The sequence below is a fragment of the Coregonus lavaretus genome (assembly GCF_964263955.1).
Source record: "Coregonus lavaretus genome assembly, chromosome: 3".
Classification (NCBI taxonomy): domain Eukaryota; kingdom Metazoa; phylum Chordata; class Actinopteri; order Salmoniformes; family Salmonidae; genus Coregonus; species Coregonus lavaretus.
Genome location: NC_139990.1, coordinates 61483185 through 61499585, shown reverse-complemented (window position 1 = coordinate 61499585; position 16401 = coordinate 61483185). Strand labels below are relative to the sequence as shown.

At 44.5% G+C, this 16401-nt stretch overlaps 1 protein-coding gene across 2 annotated transcripts in view; it reads right to left on the bottom strand.

Moving 5' to 3' along the window:
- Positions 1 to 3234: 3234 nt before the first annotated feature.
- LOC311111119 (rho guanine nucleotide exchange factor 2-like) overlaps positions 3235 to 16401 on the bottom strand; it is a gene marked incomplete at its 5' end in the record, with an annotated part of 46482 nt that continues 33315 nt past the window's right edge. For both annotated transcript variants that reach the window (XM_084153802.1, XM_084153803.1), the window contains 18 exons: positions 3235 to 3822; positions 4800 to 4980; positions 5176 to 5553; positions 5674 to 5766; positions 5886 to 5944; positions 6066 to 6176; positions 6595 to 6786; positions 6956 to 7023; positions 7221 to 7393; positions 7611 to 7687; positions 7843 to 8091; positions 8321 to 8438; positions 9468 to 9593; positions 9836 to 10086; positions 10321 to 10574; positions 10677 to 10809; positions 11051 to 11114; positions 11233 to 11300. In XM_084153802.1, the coding sequence (XP_084009928.1) occupies positions 3740 to 3822; positions 4800 to 4980; positions 5176 to 5553; positions 5674 to 5766; positions 5886 to 5944; positions 6066 to 6176; positions 6595 to 6786; positions 6956 to 7023; positions 7221 to 7393; positions 7611 to 7687; positions 7843 to 8091; positions 8321 to 8438; positions 9468 to 9593; positions 9836 to 10086; positions 10321 to 10574; positions 10677 to 10809; positions 11051 to 11114; positions 11233 to 11300 (2678 nt within the window). In that variant the 3' untranslated portion in view covers positions 3235 to 3739. The remainder of the gene's footprint in view (positions 3823 to 4799; positions 4981 to 5175; positions 5554 to 5673; positions 5767 to 5885; positions 5945 to 6065; positions 6177 to 6594; positions 6787 to 6955; positions 7024 to 7220; positions 7394 to 7610; positions 7688 to 7842; positions 8092 to 8320; positions 8439 to 9467; positions 9594 to 9835; positions 10087 to 10320; positions 10575 to 10676; positions 10810 to 11050; positions 11115 to 11232; positions 11301 to 16401) is intronic.

The window sequence follows — 16401 nt, the reverse complement described above, 5'->3', positions numbered from 1 at the left end:
GTGGACTTGGTGCACTCACTCATTATTCATTTTATAACCATGGGCGTGTCTCTTGACAGGTAGGCTACCTTGGCTGTAGAAATTCCTGACTATGGACTCCCTTACAGAAAAACCACATGATTTCACATTACATTTAAAGTGTGAAAACATGTCATTTTGGAACACTTCACATGTTATCACGTTTTCACATGTAGTTCACGTTGCTTTACAGTGCCTTGCAAAAGTATTCATCCCCCTTGGCGTTTTTCCTACTTTGTTGCATTACAACCTGCCATTTAAATTGATTTTTATTTGGATTTATTTGCACCACTTTTCCGTTATTTCAAAAAATTCTAAAAAATAAATAAGTTATATTTTTCATTCCACTTCACCAATTTGGACTATTCTGTGTATGTCCATTACCTACACAAAATAGTCCAAATTGTTGAAGTGGAATGAAAAAATTAACTTATTTCAAACAATTCAAAAAGAAAATTACGGAAAAGTGGTGCATGCATATGTATTCACCCCCTTTGCTATGAAGCCCCTAAATAAGATCTGGTGCAACCAATTACCTTCAGAAGTCTCATAATTAGTTAAATAAAGTCCACCTGTGTGCAATCTAAGTGTCACATGATCTGTCACATGAACTCAGTATATATACACCTGAAAGGCCCGAGAGTCTGCAACACCACTAAGCAAGCGGCACCACCAAGCAAGCGGCACCATGAAGACCAAGGAGCTCTCCACACAGGTCAGGGACAAAGTTGTGGAGTACATATCAGGGTTGGGTTATAAAAAAATATCCAACACTTTGAACATCCCATGGAGCACCATTAAATCCATTATTTAAAAAATGGAAAGAATATGGCACCACAACAAACCTGCCAAGAGAGGGCCGCCCACCAAAACTCACAGACCAGGCAAGGGGGGCATTAATCAAAGAGGCAACAAAGAGACCAAAGATAACCCTGAAGGAGCTGCAAAGCTCTACAGCAGAGATTGGAGTATCTGTCCATAGGACCACTTTAAGCCGTACACTCCACAGAGCTGGGCTTTACAGAAGAGTGGCTAGAAAAAAGCCATTGCTTAAAGAAAAAAATAAGCAAACACGTTTGGTGTTCGCCAAAAGGCATGTGGGAGTCTCCCCAAACATATGGAAGTAGGTACTCTGGTCAGATGAGACTACAATTGAGCTTTTTGGCCATCAAGGAAAACGCTATGTCTGGTGCAAACCCAACACCTCTCATCACCCCGAGAACACCATCCCCACAGTGAAGCATGGTGGTGGCAGCATCATGCTGTGGGGATGTTTTTCATCGGCAGGGACTGGTTAACTGATCAGAATTGAAGGAATGATGGATGGCGCTAAATACAGGGAAATTCTTGAGGGAAACCTGTTTCAGTCTTCCAGAGATTTGAGACTGGGACGGAGGTTCACCTTCCAGCAGGACAATGACCCTAAGCATACTGCTAAAGCAACACTTGAGTGGTTTAAATGTCTTGGAATGGCCTAGTCAAAGCCCAGACCTCATTCCAATTGAGAATCTGTGGCATGACTTTAAGATTGCTGTACACCAGCGGAACCCATCCAACTTGAAGTAGCTGGAGCAGTTTGCCTTGAAGAATGGGCAAAAATCCCAGTGGCTAAATGTGCCAAGCTTATAGAGACATACCCCAAGATACTTGCAGCTGTAATTGCTGCAAAAGGTGGCTCTACAAAGAATTGACTTTGGGGGGGTGAATAGTTATGCACGCTCAAGTTCTGTTTTTTTTGTCTTAATTCTTGTTTGTTTCACCCCAAAAAATATTTTGCATCTTCAAAGTGGTAGGCATGTTGTGTAAATCAAATGATACAAACCCCCCAAAAAATCCATTTTAATTCCAGGTTGTAGGCAACAAAATAGGAAAAATGCCAAGGGGGGTGAATATTTTCGCAAGCACTGTACATGTTGTCATGTGTTATCACATTAACTTCACATAAGATCACATGAAAGCATGTGTTTTTGGAACACTTCACGTGTTCGCGTGTGAAATTCATGTGGTTTTTCCATAATGGCTATAAGCCTATCCGGCCGTTAGTTCAGTTCACCAATCTGATATGAAATGGATGAAACCTACAGTAAAACCAATACATGGTGAGATAGATGTAGCTATAATAAAATCCCTGACATATCCAGTATTTTCATGTGGAAAGTTGGATATCAGACACACTGTCACACACACACAGAATTGTGCACACCTGTCAGTGGGCGACCCCCTCCCAACACACGCACATGCGCCTGCCAATAACAGCATCCAAGAAACTCTAGATTTCTGTAAGATTTATAAACAGCACACAAAATGAACAATAATTGTAAGTCAAATAAAAATAATAAGACAAAATTACAACATTAACATTAAAAAGTCATTTTCTTTTTTCAGAACAGATCAAATATTTATACAGACAAAAACTTCTTATAGAATATATGTAGCCTATAAAGAAAAACACTTTTTTTTATGTAGTTCAAACAAGGAAACACCCTTTGAATCCAGTCAAATAATTTCCATTCCTACATAATACAGTCGCTTCAGGGTCAAGGGGTGAGCTCAAAAACAGTCAAACATTTTGACTTTTTGTTAAAGGAGGTTTTGGTTGGTGTCAGTGTTGCTGGTGGAGTTGGCTGGTAGCAACAGTTTATCATCCTAAAAACCATAAGGGTGAAATACATTAGAGAACATCAAAGTCAATTCCACCGGCAAATCTGAACTCATGATTAAGTGCAGTGTAAACCACGTTTTAGTAGTTCAATTTAGTAGTTCATGAATGAAACATACAACTGTAGATTAGATATAAGGTCAAAATATTCCAGATACAGTCAGTCAGATTAGTCAATTCTAAGGATGCAATTCTTTATCCTAATTCATATATCAATGTTGTTGTTTTTCAATTAAAAAACAACAACTTCGGTTCAGTATGGTCCTTCTGTGTGTATCCTCCAAAAGTCAGAACAGTTCATTGTAAACCCCCCCCCTTCCCCATTTTTATAAAATATTCAGTATAAAGCCCCTCATGGTGGCTCACTACTGTTGTCTTTCTAGAAAAAAGAAACAATTTGGTTTATGAAAAGCACAAGAGGTTTCAAGTGTTTGTGTTCAAGAATGAGTGGGGTTGGGGGGTGAGAGTTGATTAATACCCACACATTCTTTTAAACAATTATATACAGTGTGTGTGTATATATATATATATATATATATATATATATATATATATATATATATATTCCTTTCCTGTCCCGCCCTCCCCCTTTCCTGTCCCGCCCTCCTTTACTGGTCTAAATGTACAACAATGACAGGCAGTTACAGTACAGAATAGTTCCTACTGGTATCACCAGACACCTATAGATATACAGTCCACCATTAGAATTCCATTGGTGTTACGAACCCGATCCTCCTCTTCACCCCCAATCCCTCTTCCTTGTTTTGAAAAGGGAAATAAGAAACGAAGAGTGGGATTGGAAAAGGGATTCAATCCCGAGGATGAAGCTTTTAACATAACATTAGAAAAACATGTAAAAAACCTGCATACAACATCTCAGAACTATCTTATACCATGATACAATACACAATTCCTGGGTAGGCTTTCTATGCCAAAGAAAGACGAATAGATGGAATCACTGAAGATAAGTTCTATCAGGTCTGGTTGGTTGGAGGTTGAGAATATGTTGGTCCAGCTCTCAAGTCCTGTTTTCTGGTTTGCGTATCCAGTGTGAGATCAATGTTAACTCGGAACAATCTCAGAATCAGCCTTGGATTCCTGCGCTTCCGGTCCGCACTCGCTCTCCTCTGGGATATCCTGGAGATCTGCGGAGATCATTGAAGGTTATTCATATGAATAAACATGTTATTAATACGTTTAATAATGGTTGAATAATGTGTTGATCAAAACAGGACTAGCTAGCTCAGTAATGTAAATAGAGGTTCCAATCGAGATGCGACTGGAGGAGTACTGTTATTTACACTGAGTTACCAGACATTGACTGATACAATAAGGACTGTGGACAGAGGGAGTTAAATATTGTCAGAGGTATCCACCCTTTAAGCACACAGAAAGAAAGAATGGGGAGAGGTGCATTGATTAAGTAAGAAGGGCATAAAAAACAGTGACTGTCTCTCAATACTCTAAATGTTGCCTCTAAACCTACCATATACTGTATGATCAAAGTTGAATGAAAATGTATGAAAAGGGTGGAAAAGTAAAGAGTGGAGAGGACAGAGAGCTATTATTGACTATCAACAAGCAGCCATTAAGAGAGGGCAGAGAGATAGTACACAAAACTCTGCCTACTCATTAAACAGCTGAGAAATCGGTGCCAAACAGATAGCTAGAGATATGACGTGCTGACACACCTTCAATATGCAGAGGTAGAGAGTGAGAAATGTGTGTGTGTGACCAGGTAAACTAGGTGTGATACGGTTAAAGGTCAGAAATGTGTAAAGATCAGTTGTCATGGACACCATAGGGATTCTTTTGGGATTCCATAGATTTGGCCAATCCCAAAGTGATCGAGTCATAGACCTCTTTATCTCACTGATTACACCCTACCAATGACTAATACTTTAGTGCCGTAGATATTCCTTCTATTTTCATTTTTTACTCCACATACAAACGTATACATATAAACAACAACTTACAGACGCACACAAACAATGACCACATCTCATCTGCCCAGACCCGCATGCTCACACCCCCATCCCTAGTGCCTGCATTACTGTTTGCCCCTAGATATTCCAATTACACTCAATACAGGAAAGACAGACACTGTGGGTTAATTACTCACCTCTTGGACTGTCGGAGCGTGGTGAAACCTTCACTACATCCGCCTCTTCCTCTTCCTCTGACTCCTCCTCTTCCTCACTGCCTTCCTGTACGCCGTCCAATTGGTCCACTGGTTCCTGACAGGCCAATGGGGCGACAGGGCTGGGCTCGCCATCACCACTTCCTCTTCTTTTAGCAGGAGCCTAGTAAAGGAGAAAAGTAATGTCATCATATCCTCTTTGAGCTCACCTACAGATCAACCACTAGTGCATCTTGAATGGCTTAGTGATTCAGCCAGTTGGGGTGAGGACTGTAAGTCTACCTAAACCCAAACACACTTGACCCCAAACTCCCACACTTGACATTCACACACCTCTGCCAGAGGTTACTTTGCTCACCTGCTCTAAGGCTGTAACATCCACCACGATGTCTCCGTTACTGCCTCTGCTGCCTCTGCTTCCCCTTCTGCCCTTCATGTCCCTGAGCTGCTGCTCCATCTGAGCCTGGGCCTTCTCGCTCTCCCTCAGCCTGGCCTCCAGGGGGCGCAGCCTCCCCACCTCCTCCTGCAGCAGAACATGCTGCCTCTGGAGCATGGCCATGTCCCCCATGACTGCCACTGTGCCCGCATCCAGACCCGTGTCACGTGACATGGAACGGCACAGCCTGGGGAAGGTGTTTGGAAGAGTGGGGGTGGGAGTGGAGGAACCTGAGGAGGCAGGGCCAGTGCCCTCACGGAGGCGGAGCTCGAGGACAGAGTCCTGGTGAATGACGGCGGCCTGGGAGAGAGAGGAAGGAGAGAGAGTGAGTTTTGAATCTAGGTTGGAACTGGGGTGTAGGGAAGGACCCCTATGAAATAAACTGCCTCAAATGCATTCCAGTGTGTCATTCAGCCTCACCTGTAGAGCGTGGAGCTGAGCATTGAGGTTCACCAGCCTCTGACACACCTCCTCATTTAGTGGTCTGTCCTGTAGCTGGTTACCATTTCTGTCCTGAAAGGATAAAGAACACCCACAAAACATGAAGTCATTATAACTGATTATGTATTACAGTCACAGTTGTGGCTTATGTATATGTTATCCAACCCTAAGGCACAGTCATCCTCTCTCACCTTGGACGCTGGACTTCCTTTGAATTCATGAGTTCCGTTGACGGAGATCGAATCTCCATCTGTAAATGGGTGGGATAGAAGGAGAGAGAAAGTGATCTGATTGGTAAGTGAGAGATGAAACACTGTAGAGACAACCCTCCACCATCTCCCAGTGGTAAAAGACTAAGCAAAACCACTCACTGCTCACTGGCGCCCCTTTGTGGTTCTGGTCACCATTGGTACCGTTGGTGCTACCGTTGGACTTGGGAAGCTCTATGTTAGAACCCAGCAGCAACTCACTCAGCCTGTCAACTGATGAAAGGAGGGAAGGAGAGGGAATTAAAAACTAAAGAAGAGGCATAGCAACATTAACACCACAATGTAACATCGTCCTACTCACTGCATAACACTACACTCAGGGGTTAATAACTGAGGTTTTGTTGGTGATCTCAGATTGACTCCTGAGAGGCTATGACTAGCTGATACTTATACTCTTATAGGGTGCTCATTATTTAATTCTACCTCTCCATCTGCAGTGCTAAGCTCGGGGTTAGGCCTCATTTAATACCTGCCTCTCATAAGACTGCATTAACCCTCACATTACCCTCTATGGCACTGACCTAGGATGACCCAGCCCTACACCAGCCTCTCGCCTCACTATTAGGTGGTGAAAAGTCAAACTGACCATAGATCAGGAATTAGAATCAAGGTAAATTCTAAATTCGCTTACCCTCTGAGATGGCGTCGGTGAGTAGGTATTCCGCCTGGGGTGCATAGGGGGTGTCGGCCCGGAAGATGTTCCTAGAGTTGGTGAGGGGCATGACCTCCTGACCCCCACCGGTGATCTCAGCCAGGTCAGAGAACAGAGTCACTCTCTCCTGGAGGAGCTCCAGCACCTCCCTGTCCTTCTGCTGGATGTCAGCTAGAAACACATTCAAGTCAGTAAGATGCATCTTCAGGTCTAAAACAACTGAATGTTCAGAATGATGTGGATGTTGTCTATTAAGGGACGATAAATAGACAAGTGTAACACAGGAATGATAGAGAAAGAGAAAGGTGGAGGAGTGTGAGGAGAGGAGAAGAGGTTGTACCTCTGAGTCTGCGCAGTAAAGCCTTGTCCTCTGTCTCTATCAGGGGGAAGTCCTCTCTGGACGGACAGCTGGAGGGAGGGAGAGAGAGAGAGCGAGAGAGAGTGAGGAGAAGGTGAGGTATGGTCGGGTTAAGGATAGTGCCAGGGCATATGGAAGGACCCCTAGGATTCCATTAAGGATGATAGAGAATTCTCAAAATTGAAACCGGCAATGCTCTGAATGAGTTGAGTAGGTGTGTGTGTATGTGTGTATTACAGTAGCTGACCTGCTGACGGTCTGCTGTATGAGTCTCATCCAGTTGTTCCTGTCGTCTCGTGAGGCGCCGTGCAGCTCGTACATCTCTGGGGGGGAGGAGTCACTGATCAGGAACATCCCTCGCTCCTGATTGGCTATGTCCCTCACAATCAGGTTCTTCAGAGACAACACTGCAGGCTTGTCCTAAGAGAGAGAGCGATAGAGAGGGAGAGAGAGAGACAGAAAGGGGGGAGATGTTAGCTCTGTGATATAACATTTATACTAAATAAAGTTAGATGTGTGGAAAGGCAAAGACAGAAGCAATGTAGGACCTGCTGAACAAAAGTCGGAAAGCAGAAGAGATGAGTAGAGAGGAGAGGAGGATGAGTCAGATGAGTGGAAAGGAGAGGGGCAGACTTACTATGCAGGGGAAGAAATACTTCTGGTCCTTCTCCTGCATGAACACCAGGATGTCTGTCATCAGCAGGACCTGCACATCTACATACACACACAGAGTGGAACATTGTTAAAGATACATAGAGTATGCAACCTTGTTTCTCCACACTTATTCTGTAAAGATACACGAACAATCATATCCCCTTTATCTCTCTCTCTCTACCTCTTTCTCTCTCAGATACACACTCCCTCCCTACCTTTGAGTCTGGATCCTTGTGTCTTCCACAGCAGCGTGCCCTCGTGGAGGAGCGTCCTGCGGAGCAGCTCCCCTCCCCTGAACACCCCTCCTCCCCTGACCTCTGCCTGGGCCCGGGGGTCCAATCTGGCCCTGATCTCCTGGAGCCTCTGGGTCCGCTCCAGCTCTGCCACCTGCTGGTCCACAGAGCTCAACAAGTCCCGGATCAGGGACAGGGACTGGGCTAGGGACTTGGCCTCCTCTTCACTGCCTGTTGGGGGGGAGAGATAATGATGATGATGATGAGTGTTTTGAGGTCAGTTGTATTCAAAAGCATTTCAGTTGTGTATGGGTATTCTACTGCTGTGTATGTAGAGATTATTCAGTTCTTATATGTTTTTGTCTACTCCCTGAGCTGTAGTGGCTGTTCTGTGTTCAGCTTTTATGCTGTGTGAGTCTACTCACTAAGCTGCTATAGCTGTTCTGGAGTCAGGTCTTACCCTTGGTGTTGTCCAGGATGCGCTGGATGAGGACAGGGTATTTGGTGATGCGTTGAGTCACCAGCAGGATGCACTCCTGGATGCCATGGCGACGCAGCAGGGGCCCCCGGCTTACCCTCTGATTATGGGATAGATCAGATTTAATACCACTTATTATATATTTACGCAATAAGGCCCGAGGTGGTGTGGTATATTGGCCATTATAAACTGGGTGGTTTGAGTCCTGATTGGCTGAAAGCCATGGTATATCAGACCATATACCACGGGTAAAACAAAACATTTAGTTTTACTGCTCTAATTACGTTGGTAACCAGTTTATAATAGCAATAAGGCTCCTCAGGAGTTTGTGATATATTGCCAATATACCACGACTAAGGGCTGGTATATTGGCCATATACCACAAACCCCAGAGTTGCCTTATTGATATAATAAACTGTTTACCAACATAAATAGAACACTAAACAAGTATGTGTGCGCCATACCCATGTTATATTCTGATATACACACAGCTAAAATGCTGTTTCAGCCAATCAGCATCTAGGACCCTAACTACCCAGTTTTATAATATACTATAATGACCACTTATGCATAAAATGTAATACGACTACTAATTTCAATGTGTAAATTAAAATAAAGGTATAGATCCATCTTTAGGGGCCCATTTTATCTAATATAGATAGCAGTAAAGATATGTACATTTTTTGGGCATTCCATAAGAGTGTGATTGGACCACAAAGCTAGGACACTTATGAAGAATTTGAGACCAGAACACATCCTTGTGACTACTGTTAGTTAGGTAATAAAGCAGAAATAACTTGTTCATGACTCTTTATTGAATAGAACATCTACAATGTGATAGTTGTTTCATGAGTGAACTAAAGTGGCCCTCTATTCAGTGTTATCTATCCAGCACTCCTCCTAGCTAAGACATATGAAACACCCCTCAGCTGGCACCTCCTGACACGGACTGCTGAGCTCACACACATACCACGAGCACACACACATGCGCGGGCACACACACACACACACAGACACACTCTCACATTGCACACATTTTAATCATGCTCTTGGGCCTTCCCATTCCGCCGTTCTCTGTACCTCTAACCCTTCCCCCCCCCCTCACTCCATCCACCTCTCTCTCTCTTACCCGTATGAAGTGCTGAAACCTCTTGTCTCTGGCCAGCAGTTCCTTGTACAGTTTCACAGCTTTGGGGTGGCGGCTGCAGAACTCAGCATAGGCCTTCCTCATCTCATCTGCACACTGGCCTGAGAACTGAAAACACACAATGGGTATCATCTGAGTCAGTGTGTGTGTGCATGTGAGTATTATTTGTTTAGATTATGCATATGTTCGTTGGGTCTTTTGTATGAGTGCATTCTAATGTTAATGAACGGCAAAATTGGTACATGCGTTTAGGACTGTATGTATTTCAGGGTTGTGTGTGTGTGTGTGATTGTGGATGTGTGTGTGTGGATGTCTGTCGTAACGTCGGAGTGTGTGTGTGTGTTTCCTACCTGTTCAGTGAGTATATCCCCCAGTTGGTTGATAGTAAAGTTAGTACAGCTCCCAGGAGCCAGGCTGTGAGTGCGTCGTGTCATAAGCTGGGAAAGGAAACGTGTGTGTAGCGCCATCAGCTGCTCCAGACAGGGGAAGACGGCGTGCGCCACGCCCGGCTCCAGCAGCACCTCGTCCAGCATGCCCTGCCGGAACACCCCCTCCATGATCCGCAGGGTCCTCACGTGGTGGAACTCTGTCTGGATCAGCTCTGAGAGGGGCATGGAGGGGAGAACAGACAGAGTTAGGAACATACAATACCTTTACATACCACAGGGAGCGAGAGAGAGGACTAGAGGTGAGAGAGAAGAATAAAGTGATAGAGAGAGAGAAAGAAAGAGATAGCAATAGAGAGGAATATAGCGAGGGAGAGAGAGAGAAAGAGTGAGGAATATAGCGAGAGAGGGAGAGAGAGAGAGAGAGTGAGGAAGAGCGGTGTTCTCACCATAGATGACGTCCTGTCTCTTGATGACGTCTTTGCGGTGCGTCTGCAGGTAGGAGGGGTCTACAGCCCGACTCCACGAGTCAGCCTCAAAGTCCTTCCCCTCCCTCTCCAGCTCCTCCAACATGGCAGCATAGTACACCTCCCCTTCGTCGTTGAGGGACTCCATGGACATGGCTCTGTTTCTGAAGTTCAGGGAGTCTGTAGACTGAGACAGGATACTCCGCAGCCCCAATGGTGAGTCGTCATTCAGATTCCTGGAAACACAAAACAGTTACACAACGTTTCAAACGACTTCATATCAGTGCCCTACTCACATAGGTAAATCAATTGATGACTCTACACAGCAGCCTGCTCACCCTGCGAGGTTCTGTGTGGAGACACTCTTGGAGAGGGAGAGGCCGGAGCGGACACGGCGGGAGCCCAGCAGGGACTGACGGAGACTGTCGGACGGATAGATGGCTGAGCTGGGTCGCTCCTTCATCATAGGGGCTGGAGAAAGAGAGAGAGAGACAGAGAGAGTGAGAGCAAGTGGTGGGGGGGGTCAATTGAGCTCTTCCTGTCCAAAAGGATTTAAATCCATATGATGTAGTCAGCGCTACATCCATACTGCAGTGGAATAGATCAGCCAACAGGTGGCAGCACCACTATATTCACATGCAGAGAGGAGGCATTCATTGCGAAAGAAGGAGAGGAAATAGGCTGGAAGTTGTTGAGGAAACGAGATACTCACTTTTGGTCCTTAGAGCCACGTTCTGCAGCGCGGAGCTGTTCCTCACCAGGGCTAGCTTCTGTTGCTGCAAAACACAGTAGACCAATGTCTCATCCAACAGTCAACTTTTCAAAGAATAGAGGCCCAACTCTTGCTTTTCATACATCAAAAACCTTTCCTTTCCCCTCTCGCCCCTCTCTTACCCTTTGTTTCATCTTGGCACAGTTGGCCAGTGTGTCTCGACAGCGGTTGTGGATGGTGACATTGCAGGCTGCAACACAGAAACACAAAGATCCATTTCCCTGACACTCCACAATATCTGCATATGCACTGTTGATAAGAATGGCAACTAACTTCATGAAATCATGAGACCATTTCTGAGGCACTTGTCATTACAGTCAAGATGCATTTATTACAGAGAGATACCCATGACTTGTGAATACCGCTATCAAGTGAAGTTGTGACAGGTGCCAACTCTTCCTGTTCCAGATAGGGTTATCAATGACACATTGTACATTTGATCCTGGCACTGACTAATTTCGTAGGTTTTCTTTTCCATTATTTTTTTATTAGTTATACTATTTTGATATTGAATACTGCACTGTTGGGTAGGGCTTGCAAGTGAAGAATTTCACTGTACTTGTGCATGTGACAAATAAAACTTTTAACCTATGCTTTCCGACACCAAGTAAAATGTTATCAATGTTATTAAATCACTCCTATGCTTCAAAACACCCCTTCTCCCCTCCTCTCTTCCCTCAGCTTTACTCTCTCTTCATTGTTAGAGGGGCTCCACTTCCTGATACATGTTTTCTAGACAGGAAGTTCTCCTGGAATGGCGGTGGGAGGTTGAAGGGATGTCTGAGGCAGGTTATTGGTGCGTAAGTGTGTGTGTTCTGAGTCCTGGGAGTGTTGTTGCGTCCATATGAAACTGCCCAAAAGTGTTTATGGGAGTTCTTCCCTACTACTCAGGGTTGTCTTTGTTCTAAGAGCAGCCCAAGGATGGACACACCCACACCCACAAACACACACACCCCCACACCCACACCGAAAACAGAATCTCCATTCTAAAACTCTACATATTCCTTTACTTTAGTCTTTCCAATGTCTCTGCCAAGATTACACATTTTCTACCAAAGCAGGCTAAATAATACTTGTCAGAAGTATGCTTTGGTGGGGTGCATTTCTTTGGTGGCGTTCCTATTTTCAACCAATAGTTTCGACTCACATGAGAGGGAACACAGGGCTAAAAATACACTCTTTTCAGGGTGTGTTCTCCATAAAAGCCAACATTTTACAGAGCATGGACTCAGCTAACAGTTTCCACTTAAAACGCATAATGAAAGGCACACTGTGACCCATTCATCGCTCAAACTCTCACAACACATACCCTTAAACTCACACACAGTATATATACACAAACAAACAAACACACACACACACACAGGCTACAAACGATTTAAACATACTCAAAGCCCCTCACAAAAACACACACAGCCCCTCACAAACACTCACACACCACTCCTTACAGAACGACAAACACATCCAGTAGATATTGGCCCCGATGCTAAAACAAACAGACTATGCCCCTTGCTCACTAAACCAACATGCCAGTGTTGGACCAACACTGTTGGTGCTGAAACGATGGCTGCCTTCTCCAAGGCTTGGTCTGTACTGTTAGAACCTTTCTCTAAAGCTCAACATCGTTGCAATGCTTGGTCTGAAACTAGACTGGAAAGTGGAGACTCGACAAGTCATGACATACTATTATAGATGTGTCCATGTAGGGCGGATCTACAACCTAGAAATGCTTTGGGATTTCAAATAGTGCCTAGAACCCCCTTCCATATGACACTATATTATTTACAGCTCACTTGTCTTTAGCTTATTATCATATCATATATATTTGTATGATAATACTGTACACTGAGTGTACAAAACATTATGAACACCTGCTCTTTCCATGACATAGACTGACCAGGTGAATCCAGGTGAAAGCTTTGATCCCTTATTGATGTCACTTGTTAAATCCACTTCAATCAATGTAGATAAAGGGGAGGAGAAAGGTTAAAGAAGGATTTTTAAGCCTTGAGACAATTGTGATATGGATTGTGTATGTGTGCCATTCAGAGGGTGAATGGGCAAGACAAAATATTTAAGTGCCTTTGAATGGGGTATGGTAGTAGGTTCGTGTCAAGAACTGCAAAGCTGTTGGGTTTTTCACGCTCAACTGTTTCCCGTCTGCATCAAGAATGGTCCACCACCCAAAGGACATCCAGCCAACTTGACACAGCTGTGGGAAGCATTGGAGTCAACAGCATCCCTGTGGAACACTTTCGACACTTTGTAGAGTCCATGACCTGACGAATTGAGGCTGTTCTGAGGGCAAAAGGGCAGGGTGGGGGGAGATGCAATTCAATATTATGAAGGTTCTTAATGTTTTGTACACTCAGTGTATATCCCCCTTATTGTAATCTGTGTGTGAGTGTAATCTAGGGCCCTCAGATTAGGTCTAAAGGAGCCAAACAACAATGGCCCTGTCGTCTTAATCTGTGTCTGAGGAAGTAATCTCACACATACTGACACAGCGCTACACTGAGGCTATAGGTCCCGTGTAGCTCAGTTGGTAGAGCATGGCGTTTGCAACACCAGGGTTGTGGGTTCGATTCCCACGGGGGGCCAGTATGAAAAGGTATGAAAATGTATGTACTCACTAACTGTAAGTCGCTCTGGATAAGAGCGTCTGCTAAATGACTAAAATGTAAATACACATTAAGACACCCTGCTGGACACCCAGGGGCCCTATTGGTCAGTTATCTGTGTATGCAGAGCATACATGAGTTCAAATGTTGATGAAAACAAAAACAAAATGTCTTTCTCTGCACTATTGGAGTAAAGGGTCCCTGAAATGAATTTGAAATAAATAATAATAAATAAAAGATAGCTGTGGACTTTATTCAAATTCAAACCAAACATTGATGTACAACATGAACACGTACTTAATTGATTGGATACATAGACAACATTGTAAAAGTATTGACGAGAAATCCTCCCTGGTGACGCCAAACCGGAAACATCCCCTCAGACATGACAGGGGGTGCTACATACACACACACACACACACACACACACACACACACACGCTCCCCCGCACCCAGCCTAAACATATGTCTCCCTTGTCCCAATTCACAGGGGCCCACAGATACCAATCCCGATGTAGGACAATGTCATGATCCCGTATTAAAGCATCTCTGGGTCTCTGAGGCAATATGGCTCCATATCAGACCACTGTGTTAAACGAGAGAGGGCTAACTGTGTTACCCTCAGCTCATCTATCATTCATTACTGTTAGGGACCACTAATGTCTGTGGACGAAGAGGGATTGGGAGTGTGTGTGTGTGTCTGTTCGTGCAGACCTGCCTGCCTATGTGTGTTTGTGTATGTGTGTGTGCACACGTCAGTGTGGCAGACTGCTTGTTAACACTCCAACTACCAGATGCACTATTTCCAGATTACAGTCGGGGAGGGACTGGGCGTGGGAGTATCATTTGTTCTTCTCTTATCTTTATCCCTCTCTCTCTCTTTCTTCCATTCTCTTCCTCTATTTATTTCTCTCTTTCTCGCTCTCGCTCTCTCTCTCTCTTTCTTTCTCTCTCTCTCTCTCTTTTTCTCTCTCTCTCCCTCCCTCTTTCTCCCTCTCTCAGATCCGTATGTGAAGGCTTCTCTGATATGTGACAGCCGAAGGCTAAAGAAGAAGAAGACACCAAACAAAGAGAAAAGCCCCTCTCTCAACAGACAGTGAGCTTCATCATAGACCTACTGTATAATCTCCTAAACCTGCAGTCTGTACTGTAGTTCCACTGCAGCTACTGTGTCATTCTCCATCTCTATATTGGGTCTTACAGGTGGAATGGTTGTGTTGCACCTGATTATAACATATTAGCAAACTGAGTTGACGGTGACATAACACAATAATTAATAAATAGTAAAACCTGTGAAAAATATTTGTTTAGTTTCACATCAACCTCCAAGACAAAGCATGCTGCCTAAACCAATTTAGATTCTTATCTAATCTAAATCTAATCTAAATCAAATTGTCTCTAGACTAAAAATATCTCCTGAGTGGCGCAGTGGTCTAAGGCACTGCATCGCAGTGCTAACTGTGCCACTAGAGATCCTGGTTCGAATCCAGGCTCTGTCGCAGCCGGCCGCGACCGGGAGACTCATGGGCGGCGCACAATTGGCCCAGCGTCGTCCAGGGTAGGGGAGGGAATGGCCGGCAGGGATGCAGCTCAGTTGATAGAGCATGGCGTTTGCAACACCAGGGTTGTGGGTTTGATTCCCACGGGGTGCCAGTATAAAAAAATATGTATTCACTAACTGTAAGTCGCTCTGGATAAGAGCGTCTGCTAAATGACTAAAATGTAAATGTAAATGTAAAAATATCTTAACTGGTTCAGTTTTAAAATACATGAACAGAGAAGCCAAACACAAAAGGGAATTCTCAACCTGAAATAGCCTCACAGCCGGCTCACACCTCAGTCCTCTCTCCTACTCACACATCCTCTCTCTTTCTTTTTCCCATTCTCTCCAGTGTATCTCGCCCCCTCTCTCACCTCCGGTGTAATTTGCAATGATAATGTATTCATGCCCCCTTCAGCCCAATACACACACCCAGACGTGAATATAATTATGCCCCCAACCCAAATCAATAGCCTATGACCAGTGTTCTATCTGAGCTACAGCTGTTGTACCTCTTACCCCCAACTGCAATCTCTGTGCCCACCGTCTCTCTCTGAAGTACCGGAACTCACACACAATACTCATAATCACTCACACACACACACAGGTGCACATGGGCGCACACTCACAAACACACACACACACACCTCCCCCTTTGGCAGCAGACGTGTAATCACACCCCATGCCAAGAGTCCTCCCTCTCCCTCTCCCACCCCCATGCACCTCTGTACCCCCTCCCTCCCTCTGTGCTCCCCTTCTCTGTCTGTCTGTCTGTCTGTCTGTCTCTCTCGCTCTTCTCTTTTATCTCTCTCCCTCTTTGAACCTCGTCTTCAGAGCCATAGGGGTCATGGTAACGAGGTCGAAGATAGAACCGCTATTTCCTCATCTTGAAGGACAACAAACGTCATCCATACATCAATATTCAATTAAAATAGGTAATTGGGTTTGATAATAAGACAAAAAGCATCCCTCTTTCCCTATGGGAATGTACGTTTGGATTGATTTCATGATAAATACAAATGTCAATTGACTATGACTGTCAATTGAATTGTCTTTGCTGTTGCTATTGGGGCAGTGTAGTGTTGCATGCTATAACGCTCGTTTCAAAATGGGGTAAGCAAAACAAATTC